At 45.1% G+C, this 24,096-nt stretch overlaps 1 protein-coding gene across 1 annotated transcript in view; it reads left to right on the forward strand.

Moving 5' to 3' along the window:
- The window catches only part of dock11 (dedicator of cytokinesis 11), an 84,118-nt gene that overhangs the window by 39,909 nt on the left and 20,113 nt on the right, over nt 1-24,096 (forward strand). The window contains 16 exon segments of the mRNA XM_061236062.1: nt 62-173; nt 2,534-2,715; nt 3,811-3,924; nt 4,736-4,814; nt 6,582-6,670; nt 7,103-7,217; nt 7,586-7,652; nt 7,878-7,925; nt 8,323-8,465; nt 9,789-9,904; nt 10,335-10,472; nt 11,387-11,569; nt 12,930-13,043; nt 14,229-14,444; nt 20,841-20,898; nt 22,275-22,381. Coding sequence (XP_061092046.1) covers nt 62-173; nt 2,534-2,715; nt 3,811-3,924; nt 4,736-4,814; nt 6,582-6,670; nt 7,103-7,217; nt 7,586-7,652; nt 7,878-7,925; nt 8,323-8,465; nt 9,789-9,904; nt 10,335-10,472; nt 11,387-11,569; nt 12,930-13,043; nt 14,229-14,444; nt 20,841-20,898; nt 22,275-22,381 — 1,881 coding nt within the window.

The following is a 24,096-nucleotide window of genomic DNA, read 5'->3' on the forward strand; positions in this document are numbered from 1 at the left end:
AAATAAAGTGCTCAGTGAGTGTATTTTACAGTACTTTACTGACAGCAGCTTCTCCGACCAGGTCCTGACAGAGATGAAGCTGGAGTTCCTCATGGTGGTATGTAACCATGAGCATTACATCCCCCTCAACCTGCCCATGGCCTTCGGACGAACCAAGCTGCAGAGAGTGCAAGGTGGGTTCTGACGTCTCCTCATCCGCACACAGTCCCTGCCACAGCAGCACTGCAAAAAAACAAAATGGCTGAACGATGTTTTAGTCTTGTAATGAGACTTAAGATCTTATTTTCTTTCTCTCGAGCGGAAAGTATTAGCTTGTTTTAAGTTACTGTTTGCTTGACAAGTAAAATTTTCGCGAATGAGTCCAACTTTCTCACCTCACTGGCAGTTGGTTGGTCTCATTTGAAATCTAAATATAAGACTAAGATACATGTTAAGACTTTTTTTTGGCAGTGAGCAGCTAGCAATTCACTTCATTCTCACCCTCCACGCCCCCCCCCCCCACCTCACTTTTTTAAATGTGCCTGAATGGTTCGGTCCATCTTCACGCTTAACAACAGTCACATTACTTTGGTGCAGCACTAAAAATCTTTGCCCAGGGGGTTTCAGTGGAAACGTGTTTTCTGTGAACCGACCCATGAGGTGCATCATAAAAATATGCATGGAATTCTTATGAGTTACTTTTGTTTCTTTTTCTTTTTCTGTGTTTTTTTTTTTTTAACCTGGTGTCAGACTTAATATCATATGCGGTGGAGCGTTTCAACGCAGTAGGTAAGGTGACACCCCCCCCCCCCCCCATTTCCCCTCCCTTACTGACACTCTTGTTCTCTCTGAGTGGTTTGACCTAACATATCCGGCTTGCCCACTAACACTTCTGCAAAGCCTTTTGTCCTGAGATGCACGCAACACAGGGCGCTGTGCTTTCTAATACAGTAGAGCTTTGCAACCTTTGTTTGCAAATGCAGTCAAATCAGGCCAAGAAGGATGTGTTTTCAACCATTTCCCGGAATAATACAGCGCACACTTTGGCATGGTATAATTTGATACTAGTCCAGTTTGCTTGTCTGGATCTTGGTCAGTTTTGTGCAACCATGATTGCATTAAACCCTGAATCAAGGAAATAGCTTATCTGTTATTCTCTGGAAAAATCTTGTGTTCAAGTACACCTTTGGCTGTTTGTAGTAGCAGCAGTTTCATGTGAAATATAGTCATTTTGCCATTATACTGTAATGGCAGTCAGTTCTCCACCCTCCCTTGTGAGGGAGCGGGGATGGAGGACCAGATGCAACTGAAAAAGGGAATATTCAAGTTACCCACAGAACGTGTGATAACCACTAATATAATCTAGGGTTCTCCCCAATGTAATCTAGGAGATCCATTAGAGTAGAGAGGGGAAAATGGAAAACAGGACAGAAAACTCCCTGGCGAAATGCCAACTAAACGAGTCTATTTTGACTTCATAGATGAAAGAAAATAATAAAGAAAACCTGATACGGTTACCCGAATACATGGTAACACGCCTTTAATTTTTGAATGCAAAACCAGCCTTGAAGGCTACCGCTACCTGGCTCAGTGTCTGAAACGCAATGTAACACTCAAGCACAGAGTGGAGGGACAATGAGTCTTAAATAGGGTAGAGCCCGCCTAAACAATAACAGATAATTGGTTAGTAATTAGACTGCACCTGGAAACCAATTAACCAAGGCAGCAATCTGTATGCATGAGCCCGAAAAATTATACTGTCTGGAAAATGGTGCTATTCATGCTAATTATTAGATTTGAACTGCTGTATTTTTTTCTAATTATTCATTTGATTCAAGCTACAAACTACATCTTTCTCAAGAAAGTCTCTTGTGCAAACACAGGGCTGTCTTTTTACGTTGGCTGAAAAATAACCCAAGATGCATTGCTTGAGTATGTGCTTTTCCTGCAGAATGGTACACAGTATGTGCACTGGAAAGAACCGCTGCCCCTGTCTTGCGCACCTGCTTCATGCACAATGTCCAGGTGCAGAGACGCACAATTAAAGACAGGAGTAATGCACACTATCGGTCGGGGTGACAACATGATCGCCGTTTCCGAACTTGGTCTGTAGCCTAGTGGCTAAAGTGTATGACCCGCAAGGTTGGTGGTTCTGTCCCCGGTGTAGCCATGATAAGGTCTGCACAGCTGTTGGTTGAACCCTGCATTGCTCCAGGGGGGTTTGTCTCCCCCAAGCCAAACAACATGTACTGTACTGTACTGTACTGTACTGTACTGTAATGTAATGTACTGTGATGTGGTCATGGCTGAGCAGTACAAATGCTTATTTGAGCTAGGTTCCTCCCCAGCATTGACACGCATTAAGCCAAGGGATGGTGGAAGTGTAGACTGTATCAGAAGTTTATCTCTCTCTCTCTGGGCAACAGGAGCTCCTTTAGTTTAACATGGGGGTCCCTCGGCCTGTGTGTGCGCGCGTCCATGCGGGGAGCGTTATGTTTTGACCTCTGCCCTCTGTGAACTTTGCCCTCTGACCTTTGTCGTGTCCGTGCCGCAGACCTGGGCCTGGAGTACAGCCTGACGGAGGAGTACTGCAAAAACCACTTCCTGGTGGGCCTGCTGCTGCGGGAGGTGGCTGAGGCCCTGAACGGCTGCCCGGAGATCAGGCAGCTGGCCGTGGCCGTGCTGAAGAACCTGATGGTCAAACACGCCCTGGACGACAGGTACACCACGTACAAGGTGAGTGAGGCCTGGGGCCCACTGCCCTCCACGGCTGGGGCACGCTTCCTTTTCGGTCGTGACGTTTTTTTTTTCGTTCGTGAATTTGCACAGCTGGTCAACAGGTAGTGTCCATACATCGCAAAGCAACCAGAATGTCAAAATATGGTTTTATTATGAATCAGAACCCTTTTATATAAGGCCCTATTATAGGCGGAATTATCCTACATTTCTGAGAAAAACTAACTTTTCATCCTAATCTAGCAATACTCTAAAATGCCTAAAAATAGAAATGTCTGCCTCTTAACAGGGAATACCAAGTTGATCCCATGCTTTTTACACACCGGTTGTATTTTTACATACAGTGCTTCCTATTAGCACAGATGGTTCTCATGTAGTATCTCTCACCTCCAAAGTCGCAAGAATGACAAAATACTGAGAGAGTATTCTGTAGAGTCAAGTACATGCAGTAGAATAGCTTTTGTGTACCATGAAATACAGCAGTGTGGCGGTGCTTACTGTAGGCAACTGGACTTTTACAGTAACTCAGAGGTTGTAATGTTGACTTAAAATGCAGACATGTTTTAACTGGCACATTTAAAAATCAGACTTGGCAGAGTGATCGAGACTTATGTTGATGCCAGAAAAACACTTAAAGTGACTGTAAAGCTAAATCCGTGAATGGATTCAGACAACATTGTAAGAGGTTATTATGGTATTTATTGCGTTAATGCATTGTTATATCGACTTATGTTCAATTTATTACCGACCTTCTGGGTCCAGATCATTTTTATCATCAAGAGGGACCTGACCTAATGGCCAATACGTGTTTTATGATATAGTTTCATAGATTGATGATATATTTATAGATGTGTAGCATGCCAGGAGCTACAGTATGTGGTGGTACGGTGGTGAAGTGGGTAACACTGTCACCTCACAACACAGAAAATTTTTTGATTTCTACCTTGGCTTTATAAATAATTCTGTTCTCTTGTAAAGAGATTATAAGGTGGTAATTTTGCAGTGATTTAAAGTAGTTGTGTGTGTCTTCCATGTGTGCTTGTCCGCATGTGTTCATGGATGGGCGTGTATGGACACAAACGTGTGGGTGTGTAGAGTCAACAGGCCCGAATCTGTGTGCTGTACCTGCCTCTACTGGAGCTGCTCTATCAGAAGCTGAAGCAGCTGTCTGCTCGACTGCACCCGCCTACTCCCGGCCTGGCTCTGGCGGTGAGACGTCCCTTGAGCTTGTGTCTTATAACGTCCTCTCATTCAAACACGGGTCTGTTAGTCTCTCGTTCAAACATGAGTCTGTTGGTGTCTCGTTCAAACACGGGTCTGTTAGTCTCTCGTTCAAACACGAGTCTGTTGGTGTCTCGTTCAAACACAGGTCTGTTAGTCTCTCGTTCAAACACGAGTCTGTTGGTGTCTCGTTCAAACACGGGTCTGTTAGTTTCTCGTTCAAACACGAGTCTGTTGGTGTCTCGTTCAAACACAGGTCTGTTAGCATCTTGTTCATACATTAGTCTGTTAGTCTCTTGTTCAAACACAAGTCAGTTACTGTCTCCTTCAAACACAGAGCTGTTAGCGTCTCGTTCAAATACATGACAGTTAGTGTCTCGTTCAAACATGACTCAGTGTCTCGTTCAAACAGGAGTCAGTGAGTGTCTTGTTCAAACAAAGGGTAGTTAGCGAGTCTGTTAGTCTTTTGTTCAAGCACATGGCTGTTAGCATCTTGTTCAAACACAGGCCTTTAGCATCTAGTTTAAACACAGGGCTGTTATTGATCAGACAGTTGGCCCCCCCTAAGCACTCTTCAAAAACGTTTAATGTCACAATACCAAAAATGGCTTGATATTACAGCTGCATTTTTCTGTTGCTTTGGTGTTTGTTGTGGATAAGCACCAAAGAAAATACATATGCGTACCATATTTTGACAGTTTGAAATAGCCTTTTCATGTGGATTTTGGAACTGTTTGACTTTCCTGTTTCCTGTGCCTGTGTCCAGTGTGTTGACTGAGCCTGTGTTTGGCTTGTGCAGGCTTCAGGAGAGGATCTCATGCTGACCTGCTCCTCCATAGACCAACGCAGGACGAGCGCAGCTGCAGACAAGGAGCATGGTGAGGCTCTGCTGTCCCAGCTGTCCCCTCTCCATCTCAATTTCATTAACCAAGCCAATTCTGGGTCAAGTTGCTTGTGTATGTCTGTAAATGGCTTTGCTTGCCAGCAGGACAATACTCTGACGCCAACCTTGTTAACATTTTCAGACACAAAATATCTGTGGTTATGTGTGAACAATCTCCTGTGTGTTTGGGTCTGAGGCTTGTTGTTGTGTTCCAGTTAGCATGTGATTCAGTGTATAAATGCAAGGGAACTTCAAAAGGTAACATATTTCTTATTACTTCCACAGTCTAGACATCTAGAGTGGTGGAAATCTAGCTTGAGAGACGTTTGTTTATAAAATAATTAAGTTAACCACAATATAGCTTTTTTTTTTTTTACTTTTCACCAACACAAATGATCACTGGGTATGTGACAATAAAAAAGGTCATCATCACTTAAAGTGGCAGGTTGGGGGTGTAGCATTAGGGCCTCGTAGCAATAGAACAGCACTCCACAGTCAGCAGAGCAAAACATTGTCTCTACTGGCCTCCACCTCCAATTTGGGCAGGGATAAGGCAGCCGAGGACACATCCTTGGAGTCCAGGAGAACAGCAAATCGACTTTTGATTGAGCTCACATATCGGGTAGTCCAGTGGTCATATGTGATAAGAAATGCCAATGTTTTGGACACTAGAACCTAGGTTGACTAGAACGTAGGTTGGCACGTTCCATAAAAGCAAGTCTTCTCACCCTGCAGAATATCAAGTGCCACAGTGCAGGGCTTTAAACCTGTGGAATAGGAAATTAGGAAATTGGTATTCTCAATTGGTCAGACGCTTGATCTGCAGTTGTCTTGGGCGCTTGTTTTCGCAACATGTTCTGGCACGTGTTAGTGGAGGAACTCATCCAGGCACTCCAGCGACTGGCCTTCGCCCACAGAGATCAACTGCAACCCAATGCATCAATAAAACCTTATCGCTCCATATGCTGTTGTTATCACATAACACTTTGCCCGCATTATCAAAGTTGGCAATCTTGCCTTAAGTTGCTAGCGGCAAAGTGCATAATAATGATTATATTAATGCATGATTTGTGTAAGGGCTAAGCCACAATGAGGTGTGTGGTTATATGATTTTAATGCACGGCACAGATGCAAAGAACAATCCAATGTGAAGGTAACTAGATAGCTAGCTAGCCTTCTTCTCCATTTGCATAAAAATCTATTTTTTTATGCACTTTGTTGTAGAAATTGAGGCAAAGCTGTCTTCATTCAACTGAGTACATATCTGAAGATATAGGAGCCGAAATAGGCTTACAACATCGCCCAGCATACTTTGTGGGCACTTGCTAAATTGAATAAAAATAGCACATATCAACACCAAACTGCTCAGTGTTCTATCCTCTAGTTTAATCTTAGTGTGTACCTTCTCCAAGTATTAGTTTTTTTAGTTAGTTGTTCTTTTTCATGTTGTTACGAACATTGTACATAGTACATTGAAAATGAAAGTAATCTGCATATTTCCACTGGGAGAACAAGCTGGTGTCTGCCATTTTCTCTGATTTGATAAGAGGAAGCGATTTGTCATTGTGATGCTGCTTTTCCCGGTGCTGGCTGAGGCATACCGCCTTACCTGACGTCGTGACTGTGATAACATCGCCCGCTTTGTGATGGTGGCTCTGCTTAGTTACTCGTCAAAAGTAATGGTATTGCAGTATGGCATTGATGCGCACGCCTTTGGGAGAGCGCCCCCTTGTGTTCACGTCTGCGTTGCCCCTTCCTGCAGGCTTCTCCGCTCAGAACGGCCATGTGAGGAGGGAGGATTCCCGCAGTTCCCTGTTTACGGAGGCAGCAGCTCAAGAAAACACGGATGGGGTAAATGCCAATGTAACACACCATTGTACACCCACTGTAAATGGTAAATGGTTGGCATTTATATAGCGCCTTCATCCAAAGCGCTGTACAATCGATGCTTATCATTCACCCATTCATAAACACACCAGGCACCAACCAGCTTTTCAGGAGCATTTGGGGGTTAGGGGTCTTGCTCAGGGACACTTTAGCACAGCGTGGGATTCATCCGGCAACCCTCCGATTGCGAGATGGCCTGAGCCAATGTCGCCCCAATGTCACTATAATGCCACTTGTGACACGGGCAGACCTACTGTAATACACATACTGTAATAGGCCTACTGTTACACACTGTGTGCACATATGGAGCCGATCATGGTGATTACGGTGCAGATGCTTCTGACGATGGCGATGATGTTGTCAATGGCATGGTGTCTTCGCCCCTTCCCCTACCAGATGAACAGGCGGGGGTCCACGATGAGCACACTGCCCCCTGTTGGCCGGCTGGGTCTGTACGAGGTCAAGGGCCTGCTCCTGTGTTTCCTGCACATGGTCCGGACCATGACAGAAGGTCAGTTCAACCCTTCTTACATAAGCCTGTGCTAGTTGTAACTAACTGTCCAATAGGAGTCTTGTCTCTCGTTTCTGTTGTTGTTAGTAATGAACCTTTCAGTTCTACACTCTCTGGTACTTCTCAGTGAAGCCGCTTACAGCTGCTTTTAAATTGTGAAATATTGGGGCTAACTCTCCCACAGAGACCCGCCTGTAGCATTGCCCTCCCCGATGGCATACATTAGTATGTCTGTAAATACTCGCCTCCCCTAAAACTTACCTAAAAACACTCAGTAGCAGAATTTCACTCCGTAAGCACTTCTGACAGGAGAGAGCTCTGATTTGTCAGCCTGTTTGAGAAGATTGTCCCACCTTGTCTGTCCACAGAAACTCTGCTGTCCTACTGGAACAAAGTGCCTCCTCAAGACGTCATGAACTTCCTCAGTGTCCTGGAGTAAGTGTGATTTGATTTTGAGGGCGCCATAGATATTATTGCATGGCAGCCATTCATGGCAGCCATTTGACTCATACATACTCCATTGGAGTTGAATGAACACTGGACATTTGACTGCAATTTCTGGTCCTGGTCCAAATATATCTCATCTGATGAGGCATCTATGTTTGCAAGATGTGATTACTTACAAGTGCTGTGGGTGTGCTGTGTCTTCATCTCTTTCAGAACATGTCTGGTACAATTCAAATATATTGGGAAGAGGAACATTAGCAGGTGAGAGTCACCTTTGATTAGTGCCTATAAAGGAGTGTGGAGTGAGAATTAGAGGTTGCCAAGGTGAATTTATGGGGCTGGGTCTTGTGGGATCGAGGCAAGATCGAAGCGTTTTAATGGGACATAACAAGTGTATTCAGCTCATAAATAACCCTAAGGTTGTTGAGTATTTACTTATCCTTTAAGCAAAAATAATAAAACATAAAAATATTAAACATTTGTTGATGTCCTTGCTCATTCAATGACCAAGGATATCATGTCATGGCTAATCCAATTTTCATTTTATGTATCAGTATGTCACTCTTTAAGATTATCTCAGCAAAAGCCATTTTTAACTGGGCGCGTACGTGTGTGTACATGTGTGTGTGTGTGTATGTGCATGTGTGTATGTTTGTAGGAGTCAGGACCCCTGGGTGTCTAAGCACTTCTCTCCAGACCGGAAGTCCCAGACCATGCCGGTCATGCGCAGCAAAATGGGCCTCATGCAGGCGAAAATCCAGCAGTTCGGTACCATGGACACCTCATTCACCCTGAATACAGGTGCAGCTCGTGCCCCTCTGTTGACCCACCAGCCCCCCCAGTACTCACGTAACCCTTTAAGATCACACACACACACACACACACTAATCACTTTAAGATGTGATCACAATGTTCCTTCACTGAACATTCCAACACTGATGTAGCACTCACCACTGAGTACCGTAAATCCTCAAATTGTGTCCGGGGTCTTTTATTTACTTAGGCTTGCACAAAGCACAGGCCTTTATTTGGGGCAGGCTTGTATTCAAGGCAGGCCTTTATTTCTTATTAGGCTTCTGTTGTAGAATTTTAGAAATAAAGTAAAAGGCTACACTTCAACACTGTTCAACACTTCCTGTAACCGTTCAGAAATCAATTAGTGTAGGCTAATCAGGAAACACCGTTTGGTAAGTCATAGTGTCAGTTTAACAGACTTAGTTGATTGCAAATATTCTCAAACACAATAAATCACATGCAAGTCCAGAATCCATAAAATAACAACTTGCCAGACACGCCTTCATGAGCAATAAAAAATTAGCGTAGATAACAGCAAGTTAAGGATCTTTTTTCCTAAAGTGCGTTTTATTGTGAGACATGCGTTTCGTTTGGAGCAGCATACCGGTTGGCTATCAAAAGATTATTGTATTTGATGGTTCACTGTTAAGTTTTATGTAGTCGGGATTTCCACCCATCTGTTTATTGCGAGCCAAGGCAGCCGCTTTCATTCATTCATTGAACGTGCGCTGTGCTGTAAATACATGGAAACCTTATTGTGTAGCCAAGTAGCCTAAATTGAGTTGATTTGAAATTTTGCCTGATTTACTTTTTATTAAATTTGTAGGCAACAATTGTGTTTAAATGTATACTGCTTCAGCCTTTGGCAAGCTACTTAGAAGGGGGGGGCAAGCGACTGGTAGCTTGAGAGCAACGTGTTGGAGACCCATGGTGTAGGACAACGACTTTTCATTGGCAACAGTATTAAACCGACCAACAATATAAAATATTAAGAAGAGCTCTTTTATTTAGTTAAATCGAAACAATGTCTTCTAGTGCTCATGGACTGATAGCCGTACTGGTAGGCAATATTACCCCGGCTTGTATTTGGGGGCCGGCTTTTATTTGTCCGAAACGGCCACGCCCCCGGCTATTATCCGAGGCCCGGCTTCAAATAGAATCCCGGACACAATTTGAGGATTTACTGCACATGAACCCAGCAGAGTTCTGAAAATACATTCCGCACACCGTTGCATGTACTCTTCCCGGGCCGAGCCCCCTGACTGGGACGGCTGACACCGGAGGCCCGTCGTGTCCCTCACAGTCTTCCTCACTGCTGTTGCTGCCCAGGTACGGGACCCTCAGAAGCAGAGATCAATCACCAGTCTCTGCTGGAGGGAAACATCACCACCGAGGTCTGTCTGACCGTGCTGGACTCCATCACGCTCTTTACCCAGAGCTTCAAGGTCAGCTGGCCCTCCATGCGTCACATACTTGCAATATGTTGCCATTCCATTTTCCCGGTATTCACATGGCTCAATAGTTGGCATAAATTGGCAGTGTCAAGCTTTTTTCTTGATGGATTGATTAATAATCAAGTTAATTCATTTGTTAATTCTTATTTTGTTGATTGGTGGATGGGGTCATTGCTTGGTTTGGCGATCGGTGGATTGAGCCATTGCTTTGTTTGTTGATAGGTAGATTGAACCATCGCTTTGTTCTTTGATTGATGGATTGGACCATTGCTTGGTTCTTTGATTTGTGGATTGAGTCATTGCTTGGTTCATTGATTGGTGGATTGGGTCATTGCTTTGTTGGTCGATTGGTGGATTGAGCAATTGCTTGGTTCGTTGATTGGTTGACCAGCTCATCCTTTCCCTTGTTTGCCCACCTCAGAGTCAGCTGCTGGATAGCGATGGCCACAACCCCCTGATGAAGAAGGTGTTCGACGTCTACCTGACCTTCCTGAAGGTCGGCCAATCAGAGGGTGCGCTCAAGCACGTCTTCGCCGCCCTGAGAGCCTTCATTACCAAGGTGACTGCGGAGGACGGCTCGTCTACCGCAGCAAATGAGATGTGTACCTTTGTCTGGGTTTGAGTGCTGTGCAGATCGAGTCAGTCGTGCGGGGCAGTGATGTCACGCTGGGGAAGTCCAGGAGTGTGACGTGTGCCACGGTTCCTGTTTCACACCCTCTGGGTGTGTTCGTTTTATTAGCTCACAGAGCGCCAGGGCTCCCCGGTCGTTTGGCAATTCAGGGCGATCGGAGCTCTGCCTTTCGGAGCACCACGCCCTGGTAGCACTCCGCTGGATGCCCCGGCCAAAGAGACGTCTGATCGTTCCAATCTAAAAAATGTGTCTGTGCGCTCTATGAAATCTAGGCTATACGAACGCGGCCATCGAGCGTTTCGGTCCAGTGATGCGTGAGATGTGGTGGCTATTCGTCCCTGTGAAATCAGAGATTTTCTGAGTGGCTGTACCAACGCGCCCATCCAGCGCTTCAGTCATTGGAGCGATGTGTGAAATGATCAGAGAATTTCAGAGTGGCTGTACGAACGCGCCCATCCAGCGTTTCAGTCATTGGAGTGATGTGTGAAATGATCAGAGATTTTCTGAGTGGCTGTACGAACGAGCCCATCGGGCGTTTCAGTCATTGGAGTGATGTGTGAAATGATCAGAGATTTTCAGAGTGGCTGTACGAACGCGCCCATCGAGCGTTTCAGTCCAGTGATGTGTGAGATGTGGTGGCTATTCGTCCCTGTGAAATCAGAGATTTTCAGAGTGGCTGTACGAACACGCCCATCGAGCGTTTCAGTCATTGGAGTGATGTGTGAAATGATCAGAGATTTTCAGAGTGGCTGTACGAACGCGGCCCATCCAGCGTTTCAGTGGAGTGATGTGTGAGACGCGCTGGGCACCTGTGGTGACTCTGTGCCTCGGCTTCCCGGCAGTTCCCGTCGGTGCTGTTCAAGGGGCGCGTGACGCTGTGCGCCGCCATATGCTACGAGGTGCTGAAGTGCTGCGTGTCCAAACTGGGGGCGCTGCGTGGCGAGGCCTCCGCCCTGCTCTACCTGCTGATGAGGAACAACTTCGAGTACACCAAGAGGAAGACCTTTCTGCGCACGCACCTCCAGGTCAGAGCTCGGCCGGGCCTCTTCCTGCACACCCGAGATTAGCCTAGCGTCGCCGTGGCGCTAGGGATAACTCACGTTCCTTTTTATTATTTCTGTTCTGATTCAGTGTTTATATTAAGATTTAAACATCCTTTGTCGCACATAAAAGCTGTCTGCAGCGATCGCTCAAACACTAAAACTTAAATAATATATGAAGAAATTATTTAAGGGAAACAAAAATGCTAAAATGTCCTAAAGTTTGAAGCATATGCTATCCGTATGTCAATTGCCAGGCGTTTGTTGGGAAAAACACTTGAATTACTTAGAGATGAAATGTGGGAATGATCTCATTCCTTTTCTGTTTATCGCCATCTGGTAGCCTGTTTTATTGCAGCTAACGCCAAACACACAGCCTGTTTTATTGCAGCTAACACCAAACACACTGACGACACAACCAAAACGGCAAAAGATGCATCCTGCAGGAATTCTCTTGCCGCAACATGTTGCCTTTCTCCTGGGGTTGTTTGTAACCCCCCCTTTTTGTTTGGCTCCAGTGGGGTGATATTTTAGCGCATTTGGACAGAGAGCGCTATGGATACTGCTTGTGTTTTCCAGGAATCCCTGATAAACATTAATATTTAAAGTAATATTTTACATAGAGCATATATCCTCAGACCCAGCAATAATAAAGGCAGCGGACACCACATTGACCAGCAGGGATTGTGTGTTACTTTTTTATTTAAAAATAATTATTTGACGCCCAACGCAGGGCTGTGTATGTCCCACCCTAATTTGGGACAACGTTCATGGGTGAACCCCACTGCAGACGAAGCACTTACACCAGAGTGCATTCACACCCACACATACCTCAGCCAGCTGTTTCTGTATACACAAACCTTTATTTGACTTGGAAGAGTCACATTGAGATTATTGCACACACACACACGCACAAACACACACACACACGCACACACACCGACACACGCACGGATAATTATCCGCCATCGGCAGAGCGGAATCAGAGGAAGACCGCTCATATACAGCTGGCATGCAGACCACTGGCGCCTAACCGCCGGGCCATATGAACGCCGGGCCGACTGACCGGCTTGATCCGGGTTCTAACCCAGACCGTGGGGCTCCCTCCAGGCCCCCCTGCCTGGGGCCTTCGGTAACGGGCCCGGCTCTGTGGGCCTGATGGCTGCAGTCGGACCACAGGGCTCGTGCTCCCTAACAGGATGTGCCACCTTTCCTGTTCTATTTTTATGCCATTTCTCTCACGCGCTCTCTGCGTTCCTAAAAGCCAGACCGGTAAGCGAGTGAGCCAGCGAATGTTGCGTAAGCCGCGCGGGAGTCCCAGCAGCCTCTTTCCCTTCGGCTGCAGATCATCATCGCCGTCAGCCAGCTCATCGCGGACGTGGTGCTCACTGGCAGCTCGCGGTTCCAGGAGTCCCTCTCCATCATCAACAACTTCGCCAACAGTGACAAGGCCATGAAGGTACGCGTCCCTCCACCCTGCGAGCGCAAAAACACACAGCCTGCGTCACCCCACACTGACCGTCTCTCTGGTTACGCTCTGTACGAATGGTAGTTCATTACAGGTTCATAACACCTTCATGTGCAGCGCATAGATCCTTAATTAGCACTTCGTAAACATTTATAAATGCCTATGTCAGAAAAATGCACTTATGGTTATTAACATAAGCATGTATGAATCTCTATGTAGTATGAAGTGTTCATGTAGTGCCCAGGAGGAAGTTACATAGCGGTTATGAAGTGCTATTCACGGTGATGGGTCAACTGAGTCTGGGGACACAGCGCAAATTCGAAACACTTTTACTTTAAATTAATTTACATCCATACATGTGCATGTGAGTTGTGTGTATGCGTGTGTGCAGTGTGTGACTAGGGTCAGTTTTGCTTTGAAACCAAATTCCCCACTTGTGTTACATATATGTGTGTGCCTGTGTGTGTGTGTGTGTGTGTGTGTGTGTATATGAGTGTGAGTGTGTGTGGGCTTGTGTGTGTGTGTGTGAGTGTGTGTATGTGTGTGTGTGTGTGTATGGGTGTGTGCGTCTGCGTGTGTGTGTGTGTGTGTGTGTATGGGTGTGTGTGTGCGTGTGTGTGTGTGCATGTGTGTGTATATGAGTGTGAGTGTGTGTGGGTTTGTGTGTGTGTGTGAGTGTGTGTATGTATGTGTGTATGTGTGTGTGTCTGCGTGTGTGTATGTGTGTGTGTGTGTGTGTATGGGTGTGTATGTATGTGTGTGTGTGTATGTGTATGGGTGTGTGTATCTGCGTGTGTGTGTGTGCATGTGTGTGTGTATGAGTGTGTGTGTGTGTGCTTGTGTGTGTGTGTGCATGTGTGTGTTTGTGTGCGTGTGTATGGGTGTGTGTGTCTGTGTGTGTGTTCAGGTGTGTGTGTGTGTGTGTGTTTGTGTGCGTGTGTATGGGTGTGTGTGTGTGTGCGTGTGTGTGTCTGTGTGTGTGTTCATGTGTGTGTGCGTGTGTGTGCATGTGTATGGGTGTGTGTATGTGTGTGTTTGTGTGCGCGTGTATGGGTGTATGTGTGTGTTTGTGTGCGCGTGTATGGGTGTATGTGTGTGTTTGTGTGCGTGTGTATGGGTGCTTGCATGTGTGCAGCTTGTGAATAGGGTCACACCAGGCCTCCTGTGGTTGTGCAGATGACTGCGTTCCCGGCGGAGGTGAAGAGCCTGACCATGCGCATCCGGACGGTCCTGATGGCCACTGCGCAGATGCGGGAGCACGACCGGGACCCCGAGATGCTGCTTGACCTGCAGTACAGCCTGGCGCGCTCCTACGCCAGCACCCCCGAGCTCCGCCGCACCTGGCTGGACAGCATGGCGCGCGCCCACCTGAAGAACGGAGACTACTCCGAGGTGAGCTCCGGAGGGCGGCTGGGGAAAAAACTATTACTTCATAAAATGCTGTCCAGTGGTTGCACACAGTATTATTATACGGTATATGGGACCTCAACTGACTTCAAGTATAAGAATCTGTGAGAGTATTGGGTTATTATTGTATGTATCAGGAATCAGCAACTGGAGGGAAATCAGTTGCAATTCAATATCAGTCAATTTCCATCTCTTCCTATGTGGGGATTGAATGGGTGGAGTTCCATTTCATTACCAGGCTTCAAGCTATTGGATCCAGGTCCTTCGTGATATCGTGAAGTGCCTAACGTAATGGCCAATACATTTTTGGAGTCATTGCATATCTCCTTCCATAGACTCTCTGACTGTCTAAGTGAAAACGTTGTCTGCGGTCCAACCCACTGTTTAATTCTCCCACCTCCTCCATCCTTTGTGGTGGGTTTAGTAATCAAGCCTCCATTTGCATGCCAAAAATCCCGAATTTACCCAGCAGATGTGCCCTCCCTTGATGCAGAAATATAGAGGATGTGGTCGAAGGGTAATTTCTCAATTTCCTCAGAATGATGCAATTGAGAGGAAATGGTTGGCGTTTTTGAAAAGCTATTGCTACACTGGCATGGTCAGTGCAAACAACCACATGTGTATACATATTTCACCAGCCCTCAAAATTAGGACCAGACAATTCTTGGCTTGGCCATATTCCTGTTGCTTGTTGCCATTGGTCTATTGTATGTGTTTTTCTGGCTAAGAAGAGTTGATTAGATAGAGGAGCCCGTTATAGCTATATAACGTTAGACAACCTGATATACACTCACCCTGTCTGTCCATGGTCTCTTAGATATTTGCATTAACTAGCTGGTGTACAGGTCTACTTAATAAAGTGGTCTTATTACCAATAAGTAAGCTGGAGTTATAGGGGAGTTCAAGTGTAAAAAGAAAGAAGGTCCTGCACATTGCTCTACCAATGCTCTCCTTTGTTGATATAGACAGCAGGCATATACAACAACATATACAAGGGCCAGACAGAGCGTAACCAAATCACATCCACCCTCAGGTCTTCATCAGGTCCGGTCTAAACTCTGTGTGTATAGTAAACGGGAGCAGCGTGTGTGGTCTTTTTACACAGGAAAGGCCTTCAAACAGCAGCACCTTTTTACATTACATTACATTACGTTAATGGCATTTGGCAGACGCTCTTATCCAGAGCGACGCACAGTTGATTAGACTAAGCAGGAGACTATCCTCCTGGAGCAATGCAGGGTTAAGGGCCTTGCTCAAGGGCCCATCGGCTGTGCGGGTCTTATTGTGGTTATTAGAACCACCAACCTTGCGGGTCCCCGTCATGTACCTTAACCACTACGCTACAGGCCTTGTCATGGTGGGGGGGGGGCAGACTTCAAAATCAGATGAAGGGGCAGACTTCAAAATCAAAAGAAATCAAAAACAGGCCAAGATCAAAAACCAGGGGGTCAATCCACACAGGGCAGAGGTACAGATATCCACAAAAACCAAAGAAGAGTCCAGGGAAGCAGGCAGGGATCATCAACAGGAATCCAGATATAAAACAAAACCAAAAGGAAAAAACCAGGACAAAATTCCACAAGGGCAAGGGCTTAGGAAACAGGGACTCGGGAATAAGGGGGGCTAGAACAGGGGGAAGGAATGAAAGGTTTGGGACTCAAAAACAGGACAAGTCGAACTAGCAAGGTGCAACTGAAAAGGGCAGGTATAAATACACAGGGGAATGAGACAAACTAGGCGGGGCATGGGAGTGAGGGCGGTCTAACAAATAAACATCAGGTGAGACACATGAAAGGGTAGTGATACCATACCCGGAATAGAGAATAGAGAGAATACCTAGAATAGAGAGGTGGAGTTACAGAACAGAATTGAAACTGGAGATGCGTTGGTAAGTGGTTACGCGATTTAAATTACAAATACCCAAAACTAGGGAATGTTAGTTTGTTAGTTTGACGAACATATTAGTGTGTTAGTATAATTAGTACCGTACAAATTCTATGTTAGTTGGGATTAGTATATTAATGCTCGTAAACATTCAGACTCAGACATGAATATGAAAAATAATTAATTACAAAAATAACAATACTAAGCAGTGATAAACTACCAGACAGAACTCAGGAACACAACAGGCCTGCTGCCTGTCTCCACAATCTCCTGCCAGATGATTGGCAGTTGTGACTCACACAGAGATGGCCTGCCAAGTAATGGGAATGCCTTCCTGGAAAAGGAGGCCTTAGAGAGCATTATGAAAATCTACATTCCCATGATATCTCTGAATCTAATTTCTACAGTACGCTTGCGCAGTATTTTCACTGGGCTGCAGCCAGTGCTCTGGCGGGCATTTCGTTGCGATAGGGCGGTGAGGCTTGGCGGTTTTTGGCGGTTCGCCCTGTTGTTCGCTCCAGTCGTTGTGCCGCATGGTCAGGGCTTTCCCCATTTTGAAGGGCATGTATTTGTCATAGCCTCCTGAGGATAGGGGCGACCTGGGACACGCAAGGTCGGTGGTAGCCACAATAAGATCCGCACAGCCGTTGGGCCCTTGAGCTAGGCCTTTAACCCTGCATTGCTCCAGGGGAGGATTGTCTCCTGCTTAGTCTAATCAACTGTATGTCGCTCTGGATAAGAGCGTCTGCCAAATGCCAATAATATACAATATATAATATATATTATATATATATATTTATATATATATATATATATATATAGGATAAAACTCTGCTATGGCACATGGGTCCTGTTATCATGAAAAATTATATTTTTCTAGTCGGTCTTCCAGTCATAGCGTGGAAAAAAGTACTACTTTTGTTCCATTTTTAATAAGAAAAGCATGAAGCATATTACTGATTTTTAACTTTTGAAATTACTGTTTGAATTGAATTACTTAATCACATTACTGATGATTTACTAACACATGTAGTGCTCGCCTATAAACAGAAGTTAAATGCATAGGAAATACACCGATTATTGCAAACACTACGTGCATGTGACAAATTTAACAGCGGGTGATGACTCTGAAACGCAGATGACTGTGCTTACGCCAGAGTGAATATCTACAGGCCCTGCTTGAAATGGCCCTGTTTGTTTCGCGTGTTTGGTCTTGTCATCGCTCTTCCTGGAAATGGAATTGTCTTAGGAGGATACACTGACAAGTTTCAGCGGATAAACATATACAATTTTAATTCAGTTTGTTACACCTACGTATATTTTTTAGGTTTTTCAATTGAAAAAGTTCATTTGAATAAGCCTAAAATTGAGAAAACAGAAAAAAACTTAGAATTATAGGTGTAACAAACTGAAGTAAGAAAAAAGATTTCAAATTAACCCTGGCAGTAGTAAACTCTCAGAGAAAAACAATAAAAGCACCATGAATATACCCTCAGTGAGCATTTTATGAGAGGTGCTCTTCCGCTTACCACTAACTGTTGTAATGCATGGTTATTTGCATTACTGTCACCTTCCTGTCAGTTTTGACCAGTCTGCCCCTTCACCTCGGACCTCTCTCATTAACAAGGTGCTTTTGCCAGCAGGAATGTTGCTCACTGGATGTTTTTTGTTTGTCTCACAATTATTTGCAAACTACAGAGACTGTTGTGTGTTAAAAAAACCCGAGAGATTAGCCGTTCTGAGACACTCAATCCACCCTGTTTGGCACCAACAATCTTTCCACGGTCAAAGTCACTTAGATCACATTTCTTCACCATTCCGTCATTTGGTCTGAAATACAGCTGAACTGCTTGATCCCATCTGCATGCTTTCATACATTTTGTTGCTGCCACATGTGTCACTTAACGCGGAGCAGAGGAACCAGAAGCAGACACTGGGGCGTGGAAAATCGCTTGTTTACTGGGGCAGACAGAGCGTAATCACAAAACACGCAAAGTTCAAAAACCGGGGGGTCAGTCCAAACAAGGCAGAGGTACAGATGTCCACAAAAACCAAAGAAGAGTCCAGGGAAGCCGGCAGGGTCATTAACGGGAATACAGAAACAAAAATAAATACAACAAGACGGGATGTCAAAAGGGCTCGGGAACTAGGGCTCGGGAACTAGGGCTCGGGAACAAGGAAGCTGGAACAGGGGGACGGAAGAAAAGGGCTCGAGAATCAGAAACAGGACAAGACAAACTAGCAAGGTGCAACTGAAAAGGACAGGTGTAAATACACAGGGGAATGAGACAAACTAGGCGGGGTATGGGAGAGAGGGCGGTCTAACAAATGAACATCAGGTCAGACACATGAAAGGGTAATGGCTCAATGACGAGGGGGAGACGAAAACGTGGACTGGATTCACAAAGACACACATGTAATAAAAATCGGCTCCGGACTAGGGAGTAGACAATTGCTTAGAATCAGCAGATGTAAAGATATGGAGAGACAGGTGCGAATACTTCGCTGAAACTAAGCAAGTAATTAATGATAGAATAGGGAGGCGAAGTTACAGAACAGAATTGAAACTGGAGATGCGTTAGTAAGTTAGTTACGTGGTTTAAATTACAAATACCCAAAACTAGTGAATGTTAGTTTGCTAGTTTGACGAACATATTAGTGTGTTAGTATAATTAGTACTGTACAAATTCTATGTTAGTTTGGATTAGAATATTAGTGCTATCTACAAACATGAAATGGAGAGAAAGCAGGAAGTAAGGAATGCAAGATTGGAAGGAAGGTTGGACTACCGTAAACACCCTAATAGTGGAGCGCGCAGACAGGGGAGTAAACATTCAGACTCAGACATCATAGAGGAAGATGACATTGTTCAGGGGCAGTTTCTGCAGGAAGGCACCATTTTAGTTCTGCACAACATCTGTCCAGTGACTCATTATTAAATGGGTTTATATAACAATTACAATGGTCACTTACATGTGTTTTTCCGTGGAAGCCCATGCATATAGTGCCATTGGTATTAGATGAAACCCAGCCCAGCATGCACTGCATTTGTTGAGAAAGATATTAACACCAGGTTTAGGAACATACCACAAATGTGTTCCATCCTTTGTGTTTCCGTATTCATTGTCTAACCTTTAACAGATGCCTGTGTAGCATGGTTAGCTCAGCTAGTTCGCAATAAGCATGGTGAAGTGCAGTGAAAGCGAAGGCTGGTAGCTGGTTATCGTGACAACACTCCCCGATGACGTAACCCTCAAATTCAAAAGAACGTTGTTGACCTTGGCTAGGGGCGAGTTCGTCTTTAGCTGACTGGTAACGAATTCGTTCAACAAATATTTGGACAAGTGAGAGGCCGGGGTTCAAATCCCATCTCGGACTCAGGCAATTTCTCACTTGTTACACCTGCTAAAAGGTAACAGGCTTCTGTTTGCTGGTACTTTCCCTCATGAGAAACCAACCACGCCTGCTGGGTTGCAGTACATTGATGGGCCCCGTGGTTTTATAAGGTACACCTGTTCATGCAAATATCTAATCAGCAAATCATGTGGCAGCAACTTGATGCATAGAAGCATTCAGACATGGTCAAGAGGTTCAGTTAGACCAAACATCAGAATAGGGAAGAAATGTGATGCCCATGAAATGATTGTTGGTGGTGCGTTTTGAGTATCTCAGAAACTGCTGATCTCCTGGTTTATTCTTTCTAATTTGAATTACATTTGTTTTTATGTCAACTCAAAAAGTTAATGGCAATTGACCACCAGTTGTCGTTAGAGGCTGTGTACACAGCCACATGTCACAGCAGACGATAGTGCTTTTCAGTGAAGATGACAGAGGAATGAGGTTTCAGAAAAACTTCCCCTTTTTAGGAAGTTGTGTAAGAAAATGGGAACGATGAGACCATAGATAAGACTGCTCATGTGTCATGTGCTGAGAGACTTACTGTTGGGTGGGAATAGACATTAAACTGTGTGTGTGTGTGTGTGTGTGTGTGTGTGTGTGTGTGTGTGCATGTGTGTGTGCGTGTATGTGTGTGTGCGCATGTGTGTGTGTGTTTGTGCGTGCGTGCCTTTGTGTGTGTGTGCGCGCGTGCCTTTGTGTGTATTTGCGTGTGTGTGCATGCGTGCCTGTGTGTGTGTTTGTGTAAATGCGCACGTGTTTTTTTTGTGTGTGTGCGTGCGTGTGTTTGTGTGTGTGCACATGTTTGCGTGTGTGTGTCCATGCATGCATGCGTGTGTGTGTGTGTGTGTGTGCATGTGTGTGCGCACACGTGTGTGCATTTTCGTTTGTGTGTGTGTGTGTGTGTGTATGTCTGTGTATATGTGTGCACGTGTGTGTGTATGTCTGTGTATATGTGTGCGTGTGTGTGTGTGTGTGTATGTCTGTGTATATGTGTGCACGTGTGTGTGTGTGTGTGTGTGTGTGTATGTCTGTGTATATGTTTGCATGTGTGTGTGTGTGTGTGTGTGTGTGTGTGTGTGTCGCTCTCTCTCTTTGCAGGCAGCCATGTGTTATGTCCATGTGGCAGCGCTGGTGGCGGAGTATCTGTACAGGAAGAGTAAGCACTTCTTCTTCACTTCCAGCGAAATCACCAATCACCCTCTCAGTGTGCTGTTACCGTCTGCCTCTGTTTAAACTGACATCACACATTCTGCAATTCATCACAATCTCTAGGCAAGGAGAGGTAAATAAGGGCATAGAGCAACAACACAATCTCTAGACAACGACAAGTTAGGGATTACATAGTGCACAACATAATCTCTAGGCAAGGATAGGTATAGACGCGCATATGCACAACACAATCTCTAGACAACGACAAGGTAGGGATTACATAGTGCACAACATAATCTCTAGGTAAGGATAGGTATAGACGCGCATATGCACAACACAATCTCAAGGCAAGGATAGGTATAGACGCGCATAGAGCACAACACAATCTCTTGGCAACGACAAGGTAAGGGTCGCACGCAAATGAGTTGTGCTTTCACTGCGACCTCTCACGAAGGCCGGCGTTCTCACCCTGGGTCTGGGGGGCGGGGGAAGTTACACAGATACCAGTGTGCCGTCTCACAGGCCTGGGTATGCAAATCTATAACCAAACGAGGAGCATGTGTGTGTGTGTGTGTGTGTGTGTGTGTGTGTGCTCATGGATTCGGCTGCTAGGCTTCCAGTGGAGGCCGGGTATCAGACAGCCATCTGGTTGGTCTGCTTAGCTTATCCCTTCAGTAGCAATTCACATTCTGTTTGGGTGCCAAGGAGCCAAACAAAACTGTGTACATAAAACAAATTTATGCGCTGTTTATATGAACGTAGTGATCATTTTGTGTCTCAGTCTCATGGTGTAACTGCACGTGAAGTCATTTAATGATCCATGTCAATCATTTAGCTACCTGGTTATCTACAGGTGATTCCTTAGCGTGAGCTCAGTTAGCAGAACGAGAAGGCATGAATGAGAATTTTTTCACACAGAGAGTGGTCACTGTGTGGAATTGCTTGCCAGGACATGTAGTGGAGGCAGGAACACTGGGGGTTTTCCAGACCAGGCTTGATACAGTGCTAGAAACCTTTTAGCTTTTCGGTCAATTAAAGTTGTTATACTTTAGTGGTAGGAAATGGCGAGCATTGCTGAGTTGAATGGCCTGTTCTTGTCGTTATGTTACATTATCTTAGATGTTTCAGTGAACTATTAAACACTGGTCTGTAGGCTGGTGCAGTGGGTCCTGTGGGCTTAGAAAACCAGAGCTGGAAACAGTTGAGCCTGTGAACAATGTTTACATGTCCGCATTTTCTTTTTAAGCTTAGTTTTTTATTTTTATTTGCGTTACTGCTCGGTATTTGAGTCACCACTTGGCAAAATGTTCTGGTGTTTTGCAATCCCCATTTCATTTGGATGGAGTCCAACCAGTGTTTATGTTGTTGTTGCTGCGTTCCCAGAAATGTTTCCCAGCGGCCTGGTGGCTTTTAAGAAGATCACACTGAACATTGACGAGGAGGCGGCCATGAAGGAGGACACAGGCTTGCAGGACGTGTACTACAGCGAGGTGTGGTGATACAGCCCCTTTACGGGATATCCAGGCTCCGTAAAACACAGACAGCACGGGGGCCTCAAAACCCAATAGTATGTTGCACACAAGGGGCCGGGGTTCGATTCCCGGTCCTGCCAAAAGTTTGGCCGGCTCATTTGGATCGGCATTAATTGGCTCGCCGCTCCAGAGGGAGGGTCTTGGCAGGGCTAGCTGATCGCCGTACAATAAGCGCCTCGGACTCCTTGGAACCACGGACACGATTAGAGAGATCTTGAAGAAGGCGTGTCGCTCTTCCTCGGCCCACCAAGGGGCGGGGTGTAGACGGTGCTAACACTAACTTGAATTGAATTAGAGGAGGGTACAATTGGCTACTAAATTGGGAGAAAAAGGAAAAAAAAAAAAGAAAAATTTATTTATTTCATTTTTTTACCCATAATATTACTTATTACTTCCCTGCTGAAAAAACACAGCTCACGCAAGGTTTTGAAACAGCTGGTAGCTGATTGACCAGTTCAGACCAGCTCCATACTCAACATGGTTTAACCAGCTCAAACTATGTAGTGAAGCAGCTAGTAGCTGGTCATTTCAAGCTGGTCATAGCTGGATTTAACGTCAGGGTGGTTAAGCCCCAATTCTGCTCACACGCTGGAGATATGTGACAGTCACCCTTACATGTTGTTGAATTTCCACAATAGTTGAGTGTTTGTTGTAGCATATGTGAATTATGTCACCATGCATGCTAGAAGGATTGGGGTGTAATTTGAGAGGATTTGGGAGCCTTGGAGGGAGTATTGTCGGAGTGCATGTGTCGTGGGTGTAGCTTGGCTACTGTGAACCGCAGTGGGGTGTGGTGAAGCGAAGGCCTTGTAGCAGGTAACCATGACAACCCTCTCAAATTCACAATAACAGTGTTGCCCTTGTCTTCGGGTGATTGGGACTTGGGATTCACATGTCCAGCCATCACCAGACAATGAAAAAAAACAACATCATGGTTAGATAGTTAGATATGCCAGCTAGTGATTGTGGCATATGATTATGTCAACAACGTTCACCTAGTCCTTATTGATAAGAGTCACAGAAAATGCTTTAGGCATCTACTGTATCATTGATTTACTGATAACATCTCCTGATGGCTTACCATTTTATTTTAATTAAAGAAATCTGAAAGAAAAAGGAAAATAAATGACCCCAATTGAAATTATTTAAGAACTGGGATAACACCGTCGAATGTTCTGTGTAGTGTATGGTGAGCCAGCGAAATGTGATGTTTAGGGAACTGGGTGTGCAACTGAAACCCATGGTAGTTTTCGACAGCACTGCGGTTTTACTCTTGAACCAAGCTACTTACTGTGAAGCTGCAGTTGGTAACGGTCCTAATCTTGTGAAGACATCTTGAAAATGAAAAGCACCCATGGTCACTGGCCAAAAAAGAAATATGCCCCCCCCCCCCCCACTCCTCCACATCAACATTACTAGCTGCAACTCCTCTATAGCTGTTAACATTTTCTATCTGATGGGTAACGTTAGCTTACTTAGCTAGCCTAGCTAAACTATCTAACTTTAGCTAACACGCAGATAACGTTGGCAAACATTTCTTTCTTTCAGAAACTATCCGCCTAATGAAGCAACGTTATCAGAAATAGCTACCAAGCGTCTTCAGTGACTAAATTCATTGAAGGTACAATTGGTACAAGGTACAACTCGCTCTGAATTCTGCTCTGATATTTACT

The sequence above is a fragment of the Conger conger genome, chromosome 3 (assembly GCF_963514075.1).
Source record: "Conger conger chromosome 3, fConCon1.1, whole genome shotgun sequence".
In the NCBI taxonomy this organism is placed as follows: domain Eukaryota; kingdom Metazoa; phylum Chordata; class Actinopteri; order Anguilliformes; family Congridae; genus Conger; species Conger conger.